At 35.1% G+C, this 21,060-nt stretch overlaps 1 protein-coding gene across 1 annotated transcript in view; it reads right to left on the minus strand.

Annotated features, from left to right (window-relative positions):
* The window catches only part of PXDNL (peroxidasin like), a 495,544-nt gene that overhangs the window by 311,550 nt on the left and 162,934 nt on the right, over window positions 1–21,060 (minus strand). Inside the window, 1 exon segment of the mRNA XM_025043730.1 lies at window positions 5,344–5,415. Coding sequence (XP_024899498.1) covers window positions 5,344–5,415 — 72 coding nt within the window.

The following is a 21,060-nucleotide window of genomic DNA, read 5'->3' on the forward strand; positions in this document are numbered from 1 at the left end:
TTGTGAATTTGGAACTTTGAATGCCCCCTTTTCAGTCATTGTTATCTCAATTTGTCCCTATGTATGCTGAATACTCATTACTATCTTGCTATAGCAGTTCTCTTCTTATTATTTAAGCTTATAATGCCCTATTCTTAGTAAGGGTTGCACTCCTTTGCTTCTATTTGCTTGATAGTCACTTTGCTCCTACTGATGTATTTTGTTGTTGCTGTTGTTATTTTGTTTTAGATGAGCTGACCCCTTTCAGAATTTCCTGTAGTGCAGGCCTCATGTGGAGAATACCCTTAATTTTTGTATGTCTGAAAATGTCTTAATTTCTCCTTCATATCTAAAGGAGAGCTTAGCTGGATACATTATTCTAGGCTGGCAATTCCTTTCACTTAATAGTTTAAATATTTGATTCCATTCCTTTCTGGCTTGTAAGGTCTGCTCTGAGAAGTCCGATGATAATCTAATGGGTTTCCCTTTATACATTACCATTTTTTTCTGCCTGGCTTCCCTGAGAATTCTGTCTTTGTCATTGATTTTTGATAATTTTAATACAATGTGTCTTGGTGAAGGCATTTTTGGGTTGAGATACTTAAGTGGTCTGTTGACTTCTTGAATTCCAAGTTGTAGCTCATTTCTTAGATTTGGGAAATTCTTATCAACTATTTGTCTGAAAATGCTTTCTAGTCCCTGCTCCTTTTCCTCGCCTCAGGTAATGCCCATTATTCTTATGTTTCCTCTCCTCGTGGTATCAGCTAGTTCTTATATTTCTCTTTCATTATTTTTCATCCTTCAGTTTTTCTTTTCTTCCTTTTGATTTATTTCTAGATTTCTGTCTTCGATATCACTGATCTTTTCCTTCATTTGGTCAACTCTGTTTTCCGAGATTGCTATTTCAATTTTCAACTCTTGCAGTGTATTTTTTATCTCTAGTAGTTCTATTTGGTTCTTTTTGAGTGTTTCAATCTCCTTGCTCTGCTCATCTAGATGTTTTTTTCAATTTCTGAAAGTGTTGCTATGACTCATTTCGGAACTCACTGAGTTTCTTCAGAAGTATCATTCTGAACTCTCTGTCACTTAAGTTGCATATTTCTATGTCTGTAAGCTCATTTTCTAGAGATTTTTCTCTTTCTTTCTGAGGTGCCTTGCCACCTTGGTTGTTCATAATGTGCAATGGTCTACGTCTCTGCCTGGGCATTAATGGAAGTATATTCTGTTGTTTTTCCAGAAAGAAGATTTATTATATAAAGGTCTCTCTTTAGCCTGCTGTAAAGAAGGTGCTTTTCTTTTGGTTTCAAGTAGGTGAAGTCAAAGCTTCTTGGTTCCTTGCTTTGTATAAAGCCTAACGTCTTTTATTTTCTTGTAGATTTTAATCATACTCGCTATTCTCAGTTTCAGTCCCTGTCAATGTTAGCAACAGTTTTGGTAATGTTTGCTCTGATTTCCTTGGGGCTCCATGGTGATCGGTCTCGGAGGGTATGGGGGGAGGAGCCCTCTGAGTCGGGGATTGGCGGCTGCATCTCAGCCTCTGTTTTGCAACTGGGGCAGGTAGAAATCAGCTGTTTTTCTGCTGTCTCGTCCCGCTTCTCTGCTTTCTGCCCTGATGACTGAGCCCTGCTGCCAGCTGCGTAGATAAGTCCCGGCACTTTCAGGCAGATCAGTTCAGGGAAGTTGCTGCACCTTCTCCTTTTCCCCTCCTCCTTCAAGGAGCTCCAGAGTCTGAGAGAAGTAGCTTCAGTCTCCCCAGTTTTTGCTCTGATTCCCCTGGGACTTCATGGTGATGGTCTCGGAGGGTATGGGGGAGGGGCCTCTGGGTTAGGGTTAGGGGCTGCAGCTCAGCCTCCGTTTTGCAACTGGGCTGGTAAAAATCAACTGTTGTTTTTCTGCTGTCTCGTCTCACTTTTCTGCTTTCTGCCTTGATGACTGAGCCCTGCTGCTGGCTGCATAGAAAAGTCCCGGCACTTCCCCCGATCAGGAAAGTCGCTACATCTTCACCCCTCTCCCTCCTCCTGTATATAGCTCTGGCAGCTGTGAGAGGCAGCTTCTTTATTTGCCCCAGTCCACCACCTGACACCCGAGTTTCTGACCTGTGGTAGCTTTTATTGACAGATCCCATGCTCAGATGTGCTGGTGTGCAGTTTGGGTATTTTTCGTTCAGTTTTAGATGTTCAGCTTATTGTTGTTTCAGGGGGAGAGATCTGAGGACATCTCTCACTCTACCATGTTTTCCCAGAATCCTAGATTTTAGCTTTTTAATTCCTGGCTGCTTGATTGCCAGCTGATACTTTTATAGAGTAGTTTTTTTGTATTTCATCAAGATCTTTGTAATTTTTTTTTTCACACAGATGGTTTATATGCTACCAGCTAGGTCAGCATAAATCCCCTTGTAGCTATCTTTTCGTCCTAAAAGTAAGTTACAAAGTAAAGAAGGTACAAATTAAAGAAGTCACAAAGTGATCTTATTGCTAATAGTTGGTAGAAATCCAATTGTTAGCAATAAGATCACTATTAACTATTAACAATAATCTTCACATTTCCACTACCCTAGAAATTAATGCCTTGGTTTAAATTTTCCCACATATCTTTAATTGTAAAATTGAGCTAATATTTATTTACTGCTGGAAATTTTGCTCCTTTGCTACATCAATAACTTTAAAAACAAATCAGATACCTTAGCTAAAGTATAGCTACTTACAGAATAACAACTTTGGCAAACCAATAAACATCAGTCTTTTAAAGTCTTAAAATTAAAGATAGCACTTTGTCAGATCTTTGAATGAAAATAAATGAAATAATGACTGGGTGATTCATCAACATGATAAAGAGCTTTCATAAAATGAAACGTAGTAAAGAGTTCTCATCACATTGTATAAAACACAGTAACACAGACCCTGTAATTATATCAAAATTGAGGAATTCTTTAAATATTGAGATCTTCTTACAAAATTTGGTAGTTTGGTAGTTTTTTTTAAAAAAAAAAAAACATAACTGGGAACTTAATAATGAACTAAAAGTTTTACTTTTCACTTTCTTTCATGAACATACTTTCAGCATAAGTGTAAATTTGATGGGTCCTCTGAACCTAGTAAGTCCTTGGGTCTTCACCTCACTTACACAAGTTCTCTCCAATCCCAGGAGTCTTTCATCATCCCGTTTCCTACCTCATTTCCTTCTCTCTTACACAAGTTGCCATTTAAGTGATCCATTGTGGGTCCCAGGCCTGGCTGGTCTCAGATCTGGCTGTGATCCAAGCTCACGGCTAGGAATAGGACCCCAGATTTAGAATGTTACATTAGTGTAGTAGGGTGCCTGCACTGAAAATATGTAAACATAATTCAGCTTATTGTATCATGTATGTGTGGCTGAATGCCACTATTGTATTCTGATATGTGTGGAGCCCATGAAGAGCCGGAGCAGAAGCGCACTCCCCACAATAGAACTACACTCCCTGCAATAGAAGCATGCTCCCCACAATAAAGTGGGTGCCTGCCATTTTATTTTCATATTGACCCCTTGTGCATTCTTCCAACTGGGAGTCTCACCACCAAAAACTTTCCTTCTCAATCATCTCGGTGCTGACATTCATCATCTGTTATGATGAACTAGCCTTCCTGATAGCTATCATGAGAAACCATACAGCACAATGGTTAACAAATCAAACTGTGTGTGAATCCTGACTCTGACCCTTTCTAGTTATATAAATGTGAGTAAACTACATTACATTTATGAGCTTCAGTTTCATCATCTGTAAAATGAAAATAATAACATTTATCATACAGTGTGGTAGCAAAGAATGAAGCTAGAATATGTAGTCACTAGTATATAATGAGCCCTATAATTAACACTATAAATGATTATAATTTTATATGATTTTGTAATAAAGATATTTAGAAACTAATAATAAGTATGTTTTCTATCAAATGAAGAGGTAGGTTATTCATTAATAATTAAAGTATTGTGTACTATACTCCAAAACATGGACAAACTTCAACAGAGATTATCATTTTGTTATACTCCTCTAATGAAGAGATTTGATAACATTTGGAAATATTAACAATTTGATAAATTAATAAGATATTTGGTTAGTTATCACCTATAAATCTCAGTAGGCAGTAGTGGAAGCTTCTATGATGGTGTTTCCCAAGTATCAGATCCCCAGGAACACTCATTAAAAAGCAAATTTTGCGAGCCCCCTGATAAGTGTTAAAATCAGAATCTCTGGGAAGAGGCTAGACTTTTTCATGTCCACAAGCTCTACAGGAAACTTTTTTAAACATTACAGTTTGAGAACCATTGCTTTATTGTTAAGCAAGGAATAAACCTGTGGTCCTTACTTTCTTATGCTCTTACATCATCCCAACCAGAGATAATGTGCATTCAGGCATTAGTAATTGTAAAGAAACCAGATGGGAAAAATACAGGTGTAAAGTCATGATCTCAACTCTAAAGTTAGAAGGACTAGCTTGGCTATAACATGGTGAGAAGTTCAGCTAAATTGATACTATTACTAACCCAGTTATGAAAACATTTTGACAAGAAGATGAATGTACCCACATGGTTCTAACAATGATGAATATTCTTAACTTTCAGTACTTTCACTCTGTGTATTAATATAAATGCAGTATAAAATTATTTTAAATATTAAGCACTGTTAATACTTCTGAGGCTCCTGTCATCCTCTCATAGATTCTACTCTTTTTCATTTTAACAGTTACTGCATTTTTATTACATATGTTTTACTGTTGGGTTATTTTTACTGATCATCCCACAAGGTCAGACTCAGCTATATCATAGCAGGATCATGAGAATTTTGGTCTGGATCCAAAGCCAGCAAACTGATAAGAACACAACAAATAATAAATATCTATAGAGTGAATAAAAATAGAGTTTTAAATATTAAAATTCTTATCAGAGGTTAGCCATAAAGTTGCAATTTTTCTCTAAATACATGATTTTAGGGTTTTCATACTGTCACTAATAAGGAAATCCAACAGCATACTGCAGAAAACATGAGCTTTGGAGTCATGAGTTTTAATTCCATTTCTATTATCCTAGCTATGGGACCCATAGACAAGTTATTTAACTACTTCTTCTCTGTTTCTTCATCTCAAGAAGCTTTTCTAAACAAATATAATGTAAATGGCATCAGATAAGTAAGAAAATCTCTCAAATTCAGCAGACAGCAAAAATATAGGCAGTGGAAAGAAATAGAAATTTTCCTGGTTGTGAGACCTCAAGCAAGGTTTCATTCCAGAACTAGCTGTTCTTTACCCTCAAAGTGACTTCTTTTAAACTGCAATATGATTAGCTCATAAATTTTGAAATCACACAGATAAGCAAGCAATAAGTACTCACAGAGTGTTCAAATTCTTGAGTTTCTTGCGGATACTCCCAGGAATTTCTCTTATTCTGTTAAACCTCAAGTCTCTGAGAACATAAAAAAGGAAGAAAGATTATAATATGTTGATTCCAGTACCACACTGGTATAATATTAAAACAAATTCTATATATGGCAGTATGTTACTTGAGTACATTTAGTTTGGAAAATAATATTGATATATCAGGTGTCAGTTATCAACTCAATATAATACTGTTGCTTAAGTGTAGACAAAGTTATTAATCAGTTAATTTTTCTTTATAGTCCAAGAATATAATAACCTTTTAAGGAAAAATAAAAGCAAGTCAACATAATAATTAGGGATGTTTCTCCACAACCAACATACTCTTTCATCGATTAATATATTACTTTATTCAGCATATAAATTATTAAGTGACAACTTCATGCCACATATCATGGTAAGTAATAGGGATATGAGGATAGGTATGACCCCTGCTACTGAGCAGGCATAGTTCAGTTGTAAGTGACAAGCAAATTATTATAGTACTAGGATATAAAGCATCAGTGGTATAACAGAGGAACAGATAAAATGCTATGCACAGATAGCCAACATAAGTATTATTCTGCCTAGAACCCTCTATCAGTAGGAGAACAACCTGATCTATTCATGTGACTTTGGTGAAGACATCGATCATGTGCCTCGTTATCCCCCAAAAGGGTGACTAAGGACAGCTAACTGAAGGCACCATCTCCCAAGACACACTGTTTCTTTCATGGGGAACATATAACTCAAGCAAAGCCAGTTGGGGTCCTTCATGAGTTTTGATATGGCTGCTAAATAAAATAGTTATGCTTTTTATTTGAGATTCAGAACTTATGGAAAAATTAACATCTAGAAATACTAGTGTCCATCTTGCCCAGACTAAAAAGAATCAGCCTGAGAATAAAGCCAAGCCGAGACAAATAAGGTCAAAATGTGGAGAAAGAAATAAAACCCTGGATCCAGCTATGCCAAATTTACTCCTTGACATTTCAGATACCTTGGGCAATAAATTGTCATTTTGATAAACTATGTGAGCTGAGTTTCTATCACTAATGCAGGGAGCATATAAGAGAAGTGAAATAATTTGTTTGGAAATGTGAAACTCCTGGAGAATCATATCGGAAAAATTCTATAGGGCATTAGGGTGTCAGGGGGGAAAAAAGCAAAACAAAACAAATAACTCAAAACAAAACTATCTCTACTTCTCTTCAATTTCTCAAATTAAAAACTATTTGACTCATAAATTTTTATAATATTACCTTAAAATCCTATATTCCTATATATTATTTTATATTTCTCTTGAATTGACTTTGGGAAAATATGTACAATTTCATAAAAACTGTTATTTTCAAAAATAAAATAACTCATTGTAATTCTACTTTTTTGTAAGATGGAATGCATTGCTTAATTTAATATCGTGCATTGTTATTTGATGTGTTTAGATTATAATTTTAAATGAAATTTTATTAGTTACATGAGATGCACCTTATAAACATACAAGACATAAAGTTATATAGACTCTTTCAAAAGAATACTAATGAGGCCATTTCCAAATTGAGTCAGAGCCACCATCCCAGAGGAACTGCTAAGCAGATCTTACTTCTCAAACCTTGGAATGTTTGGACTGGGCACAATAACTTTTGTACCGGGCCAAAGCAATATTGTGTCCAAAAGTACTGTTTGCAAAGATAACAGGGAAGCAGACATTTTGACTACCTAAAGGAAAATTATAATTAGCATCACTAAGTATAGCTAAAGAATAATTTAGCTTATTCGCACCTATAACAATTTCTTCATTGGCTTATTAACGCTAATAGAAATTCCTTCACCTATTTATGTAATTATTCCCCTTTCCCTTCTCATAAATATCCTTTGCCTTCACCTCCTAATCAGAACACTATTTGGGTTTCTGCCTGAGTCAATGCTTCCCAGAATTGCAATTTTTTTGTCTAAAATAATTGCTTGTTTCCTTTCATTTTGGCCTTTTATTTTTCGGTTAACAACCCAAATACCCTAGAAACATTGGTTTCCCCTAAATACAGAAGCTTTAAATTATAAAAAGAATTTTTTCTCTCTCATTAAACCATAAATCCCAATAATTCTCCCAAATTGAGATTCCAATACAAGAAGAAATCAAATATAAACCTCCTTTGAGGCTTTAAAAAATTTTTAAATTTCAGAAAAGTATAAAGGTGAAAATAATAACAACCTTTAGCTTAGTCTCCTCTCCCCAGATGTAACCACTATGCATTGGATGCCTCTCTTCAGATATATATATTCATATATTCATATACATGAATAAATATAAGATAAAATATACATGCATATAAATATGAAAATAAACAAAATAGGTAAATATAAAATACATAGTAATTTTAAATTTATGAAAATAGTATCAAACTTTATATACAGTTTTTCAAAGTTCTCTTTTCCTCCTCTACTACATCTTTTCTATATCATTCCTGTTGACACATCAAGCTCTAGGTATTTGTCTCTAACAGTTCTATAGTACTCCATGATGCAGAGAGACCACAACTGGTTTGCATATTCCTGTACTAACAACATTGTGATTGCTTTCAATGTTTTGCAACACTATTTGCAAACAGTATTGCAATACACATGTATACATGTCTCCTTATATACATGAAGAAATGTTTCTCTGGGGTAAATAGTTAGAATTTGGGTTACTGAATCATAGGGTATTCACATCTTCAGTTTTACAAAATTAAGCTAATTTGAAATGTATTTTCAACTAAATACATTATAGCAGTAATATGAGCAATTAAAAATAATGCAAAAAGATGCTTGAACTAATCACCAATTTACAAACTGAGAATTTTCACTGGATTGATTTGAAAGTCAAAGTGCTAAGTGTGTTTGTTTGTTTTTTAATCAAAATATCCTCCTTATCTTTATGCACTAACAATAATAACAATAAAAATAAGCTCTCCTGCCACAAGAACAGTCTGATGAGAGCCATCATCTCAAGTGTTACTCAGTGGACTGTGTGATACAGACCCACCATTCTTATTAGGAAGGCAGACACAGGGAGACACTTCCTGAGAAGCAAAGTACACATAAAGACCCAAAGGTTTTCTCCAAGTTGACTTAAATTCCAATAAGGCATTTGCAAATGCCCCAAAATCAGTACATTAACACTTGGTCCTTTTTGGCTAGTATATGCTACCACATAAACTTTTATAGCTAGATACACTATAAACTAAAATTCTGGGGAAAGATCTTCATTCATAATTGTAATTCCTGCATTTTAGATTGCATATGGAACATTATACAATGCATTTATTAGAATAGGAGTGAGATAATAGAAATATATCTATTGGTCTCTGACCCCAGTTCCTGGCATGGAGCTCCTGAAACCTTGTAATTTCCTAAGTGATAAGACTATTAGAAGCATCTCTTACTCTAATATTTGTCTTCGACCCTCCCCTTGTCACAGGACTCCTAAGACCCTTGTAAATTCCTAAGCGACAAGAGCACTAGGTGTATTTTTTGTTTTAATGACATGACTCTGGATGGGCTCCTGGATGAGAACTTGTCACCAGAAAGACCAAGCTGTGACTAGAAGCTTAGAATTTTAAGCCTCAACTCCCATTCTCCAGAGAGGAGAGAGGGGCTGGAAATAGAGTTAATAATTTATCATACTTTCATGAGAAAGCTTCCAGAAAATCCCAAAATTGTGGTGTTTGGAGAGTTTCCAGGTTGCTGAACATATCCGTATACCAGAAGAGTACTATACTTCAACAGGGACAGAAGCTTCTGAGCTTGGGACACCCCCCACCAGACCTCGCCTTAAGTGTCTCTTTCTCTGGCTGTTTATCCGTATCCTTTATTGTATTCTTTAATAAACTGGTTATCTATAAGTAAGTGTTTCCCTGAATTCTGTGAACTGTTCTAGCAAACTAGACGAAGCTGAGGAGGAGGTTGTGGGAACCTTCGATTTGTAACCGGATCAAACGGAAGTTTGGATAACCTGAGTATCTACTACTTGTGACTGTCATCTGAAGTAAGGTGGGAACAATCTTGTAGAACTGAGCCTTTGACTTTTAGGATCTGACACAGTCTCCAAGTAGATAGTGTTAGAATTAAGTTAAATTGTAGGACAGCAAGCTGGAGTCACAGAAGATTGCTTAATGTGGGGAAAAACCTCCACACATTCGATAACCAGAAGTGAAGTGTTTTGTGTGAGTAATACAGGAGAAATACAGTGGAAAAACAGGTGTTTTCTTTTTTTAGGACAGCAAATATGTTTTTACATATAATTAAACTAAAAAGTAGATAATTTGAATTCAAATGACCACCAAATATGAATCGTGTTGCTTTCTGTGTAAATAGTTTACCCCAAAATATAATTCATTTTCCAATATAGCTTCTATTATGTCCAATATGTGTCACTAGCAATTTTACTTTTATAAAACTTGTCATTTATATAAAACTTTCTTAGCATAAAATGTAGCAATGTGTTTTCACTCTTTATATGATTAGAGTGAAAATTGAATTACATATTCTGAATAACTCATTGCATTATAATATATGTAATATTAATAAAAATATTCATAATAACAATTGCTATTTAGCACAATTTTTACTCCATTCATTGTTTATTTGAATTCAATTTAGAAGTAATACTTTGACAAAATTCAACACCCATTTATGATAAAAACTTTCATCAAAGTGGGTATAGAGGGGACATAACTTCAACATTATCAAGGCCATATATGACAAACCCACCATGAACATTATGAAAGATTTTCCTCTAAGATCAGGAACATGACAAGAATGTCTACTCTCACCACTTTTATTCAACATAGTATTAGAAGTCTTCATCACAGCAATCAGACAAGAAAAAAAAAGAAATAAAAGTCATTCGAATGGGAAAGGAAGAAGTAACACTGTCACTATTTGCAAATGACATGATACCATATGTAGAAAACCCTAAAGACTCCACCAGAAAACTATCAGAACTCTCAAATGAATTCAGTAACATTGCAGTATACAAAATTAATATACAAAAATTGGTTACATTGCTATGCAATTTAGAAGCAATTCTAAGAATAGCACCAAGATAAAAGCTGAGTATATGGAACTTACTGAGATTGGTTAAACATAAGTTTGTCTGTGTCTCTGTCTCCTTTGCCTGCCCTGGCCCAAGCTGCTGAATCTGAGGAAGAAATGTTTAATGTTCTTCAGAGAGAGAAATTTGAAATTAATGTTTCTGACCAATAAGAGATGTTTTTTTAGCTTGAACACAGTCCATAAGGTTCTTCGGCTTTTAAAATGACTCCCTATTATAGAAGGAGGCCAGAGAGCAAGAATGGGCAGAAAGCAATGTGAACTAGCCCCCCGAATTAGCAAAACTCAAGATCATGCCATTTAGTTCCCTAGGGAATTGTGTACACCAGGCCATATCGCAACCCAGTACACATCCTCTAGGTGGGTTAGATGAAATTATGTCATGCCAATGTGTGGAAAAGTCCAAAGAAAGACCTTGCAGAGGAATAGAGAGACTAGAATTTGTACAAATCCTGAGGTTCTCAGTGTTGCAGAAAAATCAGACCGGCAAGAAACTAAGCAGCACTTGGAGAGTTAGAGAACTCAGATTTATTACACCAGCGGTCTCAGAAGAGCTAGTGCTCTGAAAATCTGGGCCCTGAACTCAGGGGTAACCTTGCTTTTATAGGGCTTAACCAGTTGGCATGAGCCAATTGGTTAATTTGTCCTCAGGTGGTTACAGAGTGCAGGAGTTGCTATGGGCTATGGGCAGTTACAGAGCATGAGATTCTCAGACAGGAATTTAGGTAATACATCTGTTATCTAGACAGAACAAGCAAAGGGGAGGATAAGTCTTCAGTTGATCTTGAGGTCACCCTGCCTTTCTGCCTATATGGCAAGCAGACTACAGAAGCAGAACAAAGAGCTGATTACAAGCTTAGCCATTTGAGTGGAAAATTCCTCTTTACCAGTATATTTTATAAATTACAAAATTTAGGGCATATTTTATATTGACACTGAACAAATGGGAAAATTAAATATTAACAAATGTTAACATTGTAAACAAATTAATACACAAAAAGTGCAATTGTCTATAATTATCTAATTCACAAAATGATTACAGAATTTACTTTCAATATTACATAATGTTTGCAGTACCAATGTCATGGTCCAGTTTAAGTTCTTAAAATGAACGTGTTGCCCTTGAAATAGTATCAGCCTAGTTGTGTGACTGAATGTATAATGTCATTAGGAGATAAAATCAAAAGTCTAAATTTGAGTTTCTTCTTAAAGGTGAAACCCAGGCCACACAGCTCATTTGGTCCCACTGTGGTATGGCTCTTTCTAAAAATGTCTCACATTGGAGATGATCTTCAATTTTATTATGAGTACATCCCTGAAATAAGTGGGCCCATTTCTAGCCACTACCATACAGAGAGAGCAAAACAAATAAGGTGAAACTCTTAGGGACTGACATTTTAGCAGGCTGATTTTTGTCTTAGTATGCTACTTGTTTCTCTCATAGAAATATTCATTGTGGCAGAAAACTTATCTCTATGAAAAAAAAAAAAAAAAGCAGAGCTGTACTCGAGCCCAAAGCATTCCTGTTAAAGGCAGGGATGTGACTAAGTCACTAATAACAACAGAATACACTGCACATGTCCATGGAAAGCAAGAGGGAGCAAGGTGACTCCTGATAGCTCGGCCATCATCTTCTCCAGGAGTTCACATCTGTGCACTCCTGCCTCTGGCCTGTGCCTGGAGTCAGAGCACAGTGCATACTATATGCTTCCTGCAGCCCAGGCCCTCAGTCACTCTGATCACAACTCCATGGAGTTGCTCTGTCCCTCTGTTTTCTGCCTCAGTCTGTGTCCCATGTGCCATTTCTTCACTCATGGTGTCTGGACAATACTATCCTCACTTCCCAGATTTTAGAATCAGGGGAAGAATGTAAGCTATTTTCCACAACCTCTCCCTGCTATCCTAAAGAGTCTTCTTTATCTTTCCATTTTATAGCCCCTTCAGTGTGGGAATTGGAAATATATTTTCCAGGTCTGAGAAAAATAACTTGGGGGCACCATTCAGTACATGTCTTGCCTGATTCCCAATTGTGTTCACAGCTAAGAAATGTTTCTTGATTTTCTCTGATCTCAGGTGCATTTTTTTTTGCCTACCAAATGCTATAACAGTCAGAGCTTGAGGCCATCATCTGTTGCTGTTTGTCTGCCTGATGAAGGTTAATTATATGTCAACTTGGCTAAGCCATGGTCCCAATTTTGGGGTCAAACACCAGATATTGCTGTGAAGGTATATTTTTATATGTGATTAGCACTTAAATAAGTAGACTTTGAGTAAAGCAGATTATCCTCCGTAATGTAAGTGGGTCTCAAACAGTCAATTATAGCCCTGAAGAGAAAAAATTGGAGGTTTCCTGAAAAAGGGAGAATTCAGCCCTCTGAATGCCTTCAGACTCAACCTGCAAGTCACCTTGTCCCTGGTCTCCAGCCTGCTGGCCTGCTCTGCAGAATTGTCAGCACCCACAGAAACATAAGCCAATTCCTTAAAATTAATCAAATTAATCTCTCTCTCTCTCTCTCGCTCGCTCGCTCACTCGCTCTCTCTCTCTCTCATCTTCTGTTCATCTCATTTATTGGTTCAATTTCTCTAGAAAACCCTAATACACCTGATATGATCCACTCTGCTGAAGTAGAAATTATGGTGTCCATTCATTCCTTCATTCAATGAAGCTTTTCTGGAGACTTGCTCCCCACTAGGCTGAGTGCCATCCCTTACAAGGGTGGGACACATAGTGTCTGTAAGTGAAACAGTCCTGGGTAAGAAGTGGGGTTGGAAGTCCAGGCCAGGGAATCTCAGCCAGAACTTCTAAACTTATATAGAATACGTGCAGTTACTGAAGGGTCTGTTGAGATCACATTTTCATATCAGAACGCTCTAAGGAGTCTCCACTCCCAACAAGAGGCTTCTGTAGAGTTCAAGTGAGGATCATCTCACCAGCTGTACTGACATCACCAACTAAGGAGCACTAGAAAGGAAGAGAAGGCCTCTTGGGACCTTTGCCTGGGGCTGGTGCAGGGCAGATGGTACTGGAGTTTTCTCTTTTATTGTTTTTCACGTTTGATATTTATCTACTATTTCCAACAATGGCTAAAGTGCTTATACATAGTATAAGATACTAGAACAACCTTATATCAGTTATTCAATCTAGCTTCTTCATTTTGCTCTTTAATAAAATTAAAGAGCTCAGCCCAGCTCCACACTATTTTCCAGAAATGGATTGCATCCCCTCTGAAACTATGAATTAACCCAAGCTGGATTATAGCTCTCTCCATTGAAGAGATTACAAAATCACAAAATCCCTAGGATGAGAAAATCAATTATTTTGTGGGTCTTAAAATGCTGAGCACTGTTAAGTGCTCATAGGAAGTTAAAATTGGTAGATAACAGGGAACGCACACACACATGCGTGTGCATAAACATAGATTTAAAGGTTGTACTTTTCTCTAATGTCCCAGTTTCTTACAGAGAAAAAATACTAATGTTATAATCTTGAAAACTTAAACTTTTTAAGAAGAAGCTGTCTTACAGATCCAATCCCTGACTATATGTATCAGAAAACTGGTTTCCTGATTTTTATTATAGTATAATTTCTACCTCATTATCCTAAATGGAATGTCTTCTTTCCTCAAACAGTATTTCATTTGAAATCCCTTCTCTTTCAAGGATTATGTGGTTTAAATTGACAATACCCTTTATTTGCACAAAAGAGCTCACGGTGACGATGTTTATGGAAAGTGTTAACTAGTCCAAGGTATGTCAGCGTGGACATGATTGTGCAGCTGCATAATTCAGGTAACTCAAAGCATCCAAATGTAAAAGAAAGCACTGTAATTTTGAGAAGTCATGTTACTATATGTGGAAACCCGGAGAAAACAGAAAACGCTGACAAAACAGTTCATATTTCTTCCTCCTCTGCATAACTGGTCTTTCCAGAAGATGTCACTAAAGAGTAGTCCTCTCTTTCAGGTAACAAAGTGATTTCAAGGGAAGTGAGATAGTTTAATCTGTGCTAAGTGTCATTTGCCACTAGGCTACAGGCTGAATAGTGTGCACCGAATCACATTCATTTGCACGTGAATATAGCAGCCAGCAGCAAAGCTTCACTCTGAAGTAATAATACACCATATCACATAAAGTAATAGCTTTCAGGGAATAAGAAGTTTTAAGTGAATTTTCACACAAAAGTGAAGTGTAGTCTTTTGAATGTTAAAACATTTCCAACTTTGTCATTTTGGTGAAAATGTATTTTAAAATAATCAGACTTCATTTTTTCAAAATAATGACAATATAATTCACAGTATTAGAATCATTATTATACTCTGCAACAATTTCACCTTTTTCTGTCCCCTCTTCACATTAAACATGGCTCTTCAGAATGTCCTGTGCCTGGGAGGACAGCCAGGATCCTGATAGGCAAGTATGGGCACATTTGCACATGAGCTAGTAAACATGGTCAGAGGTAGAACGAATATTACAGAATCACTGAGATCAGACTTGATTATATTTTTACCTTGCATTACATTAATCTTGATTGTCCTTCCTGTTTACTACAACTGGGCTGCTACTTTGTTCCAGAAGAGTCAACAAGGTTCTCCCTACCCAGCACCCACCATTTACTTGTCAGGAGTAAAGTCTACTTCCGGGGTGTCCTGAGTCACAAGATAAAGCTGGACCTGTTTGCATGGCACAAATCCAAATCCACACCTCCTTACCTCCCCCTAAACACAGTGGAGGACAATAAGTTGAGCTTTTTAATCACACCCTGGTCACACTGTTTTATAAGTCTATACATGCACACATGCTTATCTTTTACCTGAAATGCCTTTCTCTTTCTTCTCTCTCTATTACATTTTCAAGTATCTTTCAAGACAATACTCCCACAGAGTATTGTCTGTGAGGCCCATACTCTCACAGTTTCCTCATCATAAAATGCAGATAATGATACTCAGGCTATTGTATTAAATGCCACAATTCATGCAAATCCTTTAGAATTTGTAGTGCCTCACATGTAGTAAGTGCTAATAGTTGTAATATTATTGTTATTAATATAAACTCTGCTATTATAACATTTTAAATATGACATTGTAATTGTCTAATCACAATGTCTGCTTCTCACCCAACACAGCTAAATTAGAGCACCTTAAAAGCAGAGAGTATATCTTAGTCATCTTTATATACACAGCACAAATTCCAGTAGTATAAATATTAAAAGAGAGTGGAATGAACCACCTATGGTCTGTCTATAACAGGCAAAATAGGAAATACGATAAATATATAACAAATGGAAAATTAGGTTTCAGTTCAGCTGCCTATAAGACACCTATATTAGCATTAGTAAATGAAAAATCAACTTTTTTAAATATTAGTGAAAACATACTCAAAGTCAAAATCAATTTTTCATTAAGAAAAGAGAAATCAGTTAACTGAATGTACAATTCTCTATGAGACTAACCAATCTGGTCACTGTTACTGTGATTCTGTATCTGAGTGTCATACACCAGGTCAGCCCAAGCATTGGGAAATGTGACCTCTATGCCACAGGCACTCTCTAGGAGTCAAATCTCCATACACCAACCACTTCATTCCTGTAACTATTCAAAGAAATGAACAAAGGCGTTAGATTTTGCAATGATCTCAATTTCTCAAATATTTTTGGGAAATATATTTCTGTCTATAATTATAATAAGTTACTTAACGTTTTTGCTTTATCTCCCATACCAAGATTTGAATGCCAACCATAACCTGCAAACTTACATCTTCCTTTATCACTTCATTCAAATTCTCCTGGCACAAGTTATCCGTTCACTCTTGCTGGGTAAAATCGATAAATTTGTTTGAGTCATCATTCTCCTTTATCTTTTGTTAGCATTTAGTAATGTTAGCTCGCTTCTTTTTTAAGCCCTCTTGTTTGTCTCAATTCTCTCCAGTCTGTCTTAGACTTGTTTTCCAGATCATGTTTTTTTGTTCACCTCTTAAATGTAGATGTCCCTAAGATTATGCCCTCTTCTCTATTCTCTTATCCTTCTTGAGCAACCCTATTCACTCTTTTGGTTTCCATGAAACTGTACAAAAATAAGGAAACAGAAAATATATGTAAGAGTAAGGAAACATAAGTATATGTGTATACACACATGTGTACATGTATACATAGACACACTCATGTACCAAATCTCTACCTTTCTCTTAGATATCTCCCATGTCCTCCGTGCCTGACATTAATCCACCCATTTGACTTCTCTAATAGACAAATGTGCCAAAGGTACCTCAACTTTCTCCAAAGCCTAAAACATCTTCCTTTTCCATCTGCTTTTTTTTTTTAATTACCCAGACGCAACAGAAAACTAAAAGCATATCCATATAGCTATCAATGTCCTTGCATCCTTCCCCAGACAATTCCTGATGATCCATCCTCTTGCATTCCTTACATTCTTCTCGCACAGAGCTGTGAGAAATTTCTGTAGGAAAGCAAAAAAAAATTTATTTTGTTGTTGATTAATTGTATATCTTAGTTTAAAATCCTTTATTGGTTCTCCCTAGCCAGCAGAACCAAATCATAGTGCTTATCTGGTATATGAGGCTCTCCCTGATTACCCTACCTCCTTGCCTTATCCTTTAAGCCATGCCAAAGTACTTTCAATCTCTGAAACATCTCAAGATGTATCACATTTTTATGCATTTCGCCACGCTGTTTTTCTTCTTTTTAGAATTACTTCTTGCCATTCTACTCTAGAAAATACACACCTATCTTCAAACATTCTGCAAATAGTGATCACTTCTATAAAGCCATGAACCTCATAAGAAAGCTCAATCATTACAATTGTATCAAAAAACTAATTAATTAAATACCTAAGAATAAATTTAACTAAGAAGGTGAAATACTTGCATACTGAAAACTGTAAAACATTGATGAAAGAAATTAAAGAAGACACAAATAAATAAAAAGATATTCCAATTGAAAAAATTAGTATTGTTAAAATGGACATACTATCAAAAGCAATCTACAGATTCAATGCAACCCGTATCAAAATTCTAAAGGTATTTTTCACAGAAATTAAAAAACATATATCCAAAAATTGTTATGGAACCACAATGAGCCCAAATAGTCAAAGCAATCTTGAGAAAGTATAACAAAATAGACGGCATCATGCTTCTTAGTTTCAAACTGTATTACAAAGCCATAGTAATCAAAACAGTATAGCATTCGCATAAAAACAGACACATAGATCAATGGAACAGAATAAACAACCCAATAATGAACCTACACATATGTGGGCAATTAACTTATGACAAAAGAGCTAATAATATACAATGGAGAAAGAACATTCTCTTCATTAAAGGGTGTTGGGAAAACTGGAAAGCCACATACAAAAGAATGAATCTGAACCCATTATTGAACACCATATACAAAAATTAACTCAAAACGTATTAAAGACTTGAACCTAAGACTTGAAATCATAAAACTCCTAGAAGCAAATATAAACAGTAAGCTACTTGACACTGGTCTTGGTTATTACTTTTTTAGATCTGACACCAAAATCAAAGACAACAAAGTCAAACATAAACAAGCAGGACTACATCAAACTAAAAAGCTTGTGCACAGCAAAGAAATTTATCAACAAAATGAAAAGGCAACCTAATAAATAGAAGAAAATATTTGCAAATCATAAATCTGATAAGTAGTTAATAACTAAAATATATAAAGAACACATACAACTCCACAGCAAAAAAAAAATCAAAAAATTAAAAAATGAGCAGAGAATCTGAATAGACATTTTTTTCCAAAGATGACATGCATGTAGCCAACTAGTACATGAAAAAGTGCTCAACATCACTAACCACTAAGGAAATCCAAATCAAAAATACAATAATGCCTCTTAGAAAGGTTATAAAAAAAAACAAGAAACAATTATTATTGGTAAGGGTGTGGAATAAATGGAACACTTGTGCGCTGTTGGTGAGATTATAAATTGGAGCAGTTACTATGGAAAATAATAAGATCCAGAAATCTCACTTGGTATTTATCTGAAGGAAACAAAACACTAATTTGAAAAGATATAAGCACTCTATGTTCATTGCAACATTATTTACAATAACCAATAGACATGGAAACAATCTAAGTGTTCATTGATAAATGGTGGAAGAAAACAAATGTGATACACGCACACACTAGAATATTATTCAGTCATTAAAAAGAAGGAAATCTTGCCATTTGCAACATGAGTGAACCTTGAAGACATCATAGTAAATGAAATTAGTGAGACAGAGAAAGACAAATTCTGTATGATCTTACATGTAGAATCTAAAAAAAGAAAGCTTGATTATGTCTCCAGCGTACTTACCCCACTCGTTCCTTAGCTACTATTCTGTAAACACCTGCAACATAGCCCATAGGTTCTGTGCCAGACACTCAGCATGACCACTGGGATGTAATATTGGTTCAATAAAGAGATGAATGAATGAATGTATTACATTCTTTGGAGTTCCAATGAAATACACCTTTTGCAAAAAAAAAAAAAAGTGTTTTTTTTTTCTTTTACTGTAATAGCCTTACCAAAACCACACACAGTGAAAATTGCAAATAGTGCATTTATTTATAAATCAGCAATAATTTCTTAGCCAAAGAGCTATGGATCTTAAATAAATGTCTACAACTTCACTACATTATATAATTAGGTAGCAAAACAGAGAAATCAACATGCTTAGAAAGTAGCCACAATAGCCAAAATATATTCATAGTAGTCCCATTTGGAAGCACAACTTCAGTTCCTCTTGTTAAAAACACATGAGAGAGAAGAGTATGTTTTTTTTGAAATCTATTAGCACTAGAGATCTACGCAGAATTAGCCTTTAATATGTGATCACATTACATGTTTGCTCATTCCATGGCAAAACCTTTTGTTTTAATGCTCAGAAACAAGTTTTCACGAATCCACTTCCATCAGTATTCCATGCCTGAAAATCATCTGTCTAAAGTATCAGGCTGTTGTAAAATTTGCCTGCAACATAGCCGATCCCCTGAGTGAGAAGTCACTGGACTTTCCATTTTGGATGTCACAGGTGAAAAATTTTTGTGCCAACCCCAGAAAATTTACCAAGGTTGTGGCAGCTTAAAAAAAAAAAAAAAAGTGGGACCAACCGGCTGAGGGTCATGGTGAATATTGTTCCTTCACTTCCATGAGTTTTTACCATAATACAAAGCTTATTTCCAATGAACTAATCATGAAGCAAGCTGAAAGAAGAAAAAAATCTCTTATAGGAAGGATCTTATTCAACCTATTTATTCTTATAGTGCCTATAATTTGTTTGTACAAATTTATGTGACTGACTACTGGTGTTGTTATGCTTCAATTTAGGGTACAAAATCAAAATTCAAGTCACGAAATTTTCTATAGCTGTTTATATGCATAATTCTAAAATTATTATAATTACCAATGTCATTAAAAATTCAAATAATATATTAAGCAAGATTACCTTCTATTAAAACCATTCTTTCTTTAAGTTGCATGTAAGGTAAATATAAAAACATATTTTTATAAAACAGTCTACACATTTCTAGAAATATTACCTGATCAGAAGGTCTATAAATTTTAAATGTTCTTACATACAAGTGATCAATAAACATTTGTTGACAAATGATGGAAGGATGGATGGATGGATGGATGGAAGAACAAATGCATGGATGGATAAATATGGGCTCTTTCAAAAAATAAATATTAATTAAAAATAAGTATTATTAAAATAATACAGTAGCTTATACACTGAAGTAATTCAGAAACGATATGATAAGTAAATCAATGAATAATGAATAACAATGAATGAATACATTAAAATATAAATTTATTTTATCCCTCAGGTTCATCAAAAAATAATATGGTGAAAGAAATCTTATCAATCACATATTTCAAACCAAATTTAAGAATAAGAAAACACAGTTTTAAAAAAATTCACAGAATTAACTAGAACTAGAAAGAGAACTAGATTTCAGATCTTTTGACTTTGATAAAAGTGATTTTCCTTTAGAGTACATTACTGTTTGCTTCTAGTAACTAAAATTTTTAAAAAAAATCCTTTTTTTAGAAAAATGTCCCATTGTTTTCAGAAAAAAAAATTTTTTTTAATGAGTAAAATAAGATTGCACAATTCATTGTAATTCCTTGTCAGCAATTTTATTGTATGACTGGGATGATGGAATGATTATAATTGCTTACTTAGGTTTTGGAAACATTTGAAACTTCTTAGCCAATTTATAATTCATGGCATCCTTTAGTCTCTTGATTAGGAGACAGTTGTTCAGACTTTTCAGGGTAACTTCAGGGTTTCAAATGAGCAAGAATATATTACATCTCTCGACACACACATATACACCACACACGTAATCAAAGTTAGATTGAATTCTTGATTTAATTAACCAAGGATTGTAAAATAACTATCAAGAGCAAGGTGGCCATACTGGTCGGTAGTAAATTTAAGGTAGCTTCTTTGAACCTCAGAATCCAAAAGAGAGACATGATAATCTAAGGGATAGAATTTCTTAACCATTAAAAAAAATGATACTTCACAAACACACAAACACAATACCTCTATGAACACCTTAAGAACAAAG

This window comes from Pteropus alecto, unplaced genomic scaffold (genome assembly GCF_000325575.1).
Source record: "Pteropus alecto unplaced genomic scaffold, ASM32557v1 scaffold62, whole genome shotgun sequence".
In the NCBI taxonomy this organism is placed as follows: Eukaryota; Metazoa; Chordata; class Mammalia; order Chiroptera; family Pteropodidae; genus Pteropus; species Pteropus alecto.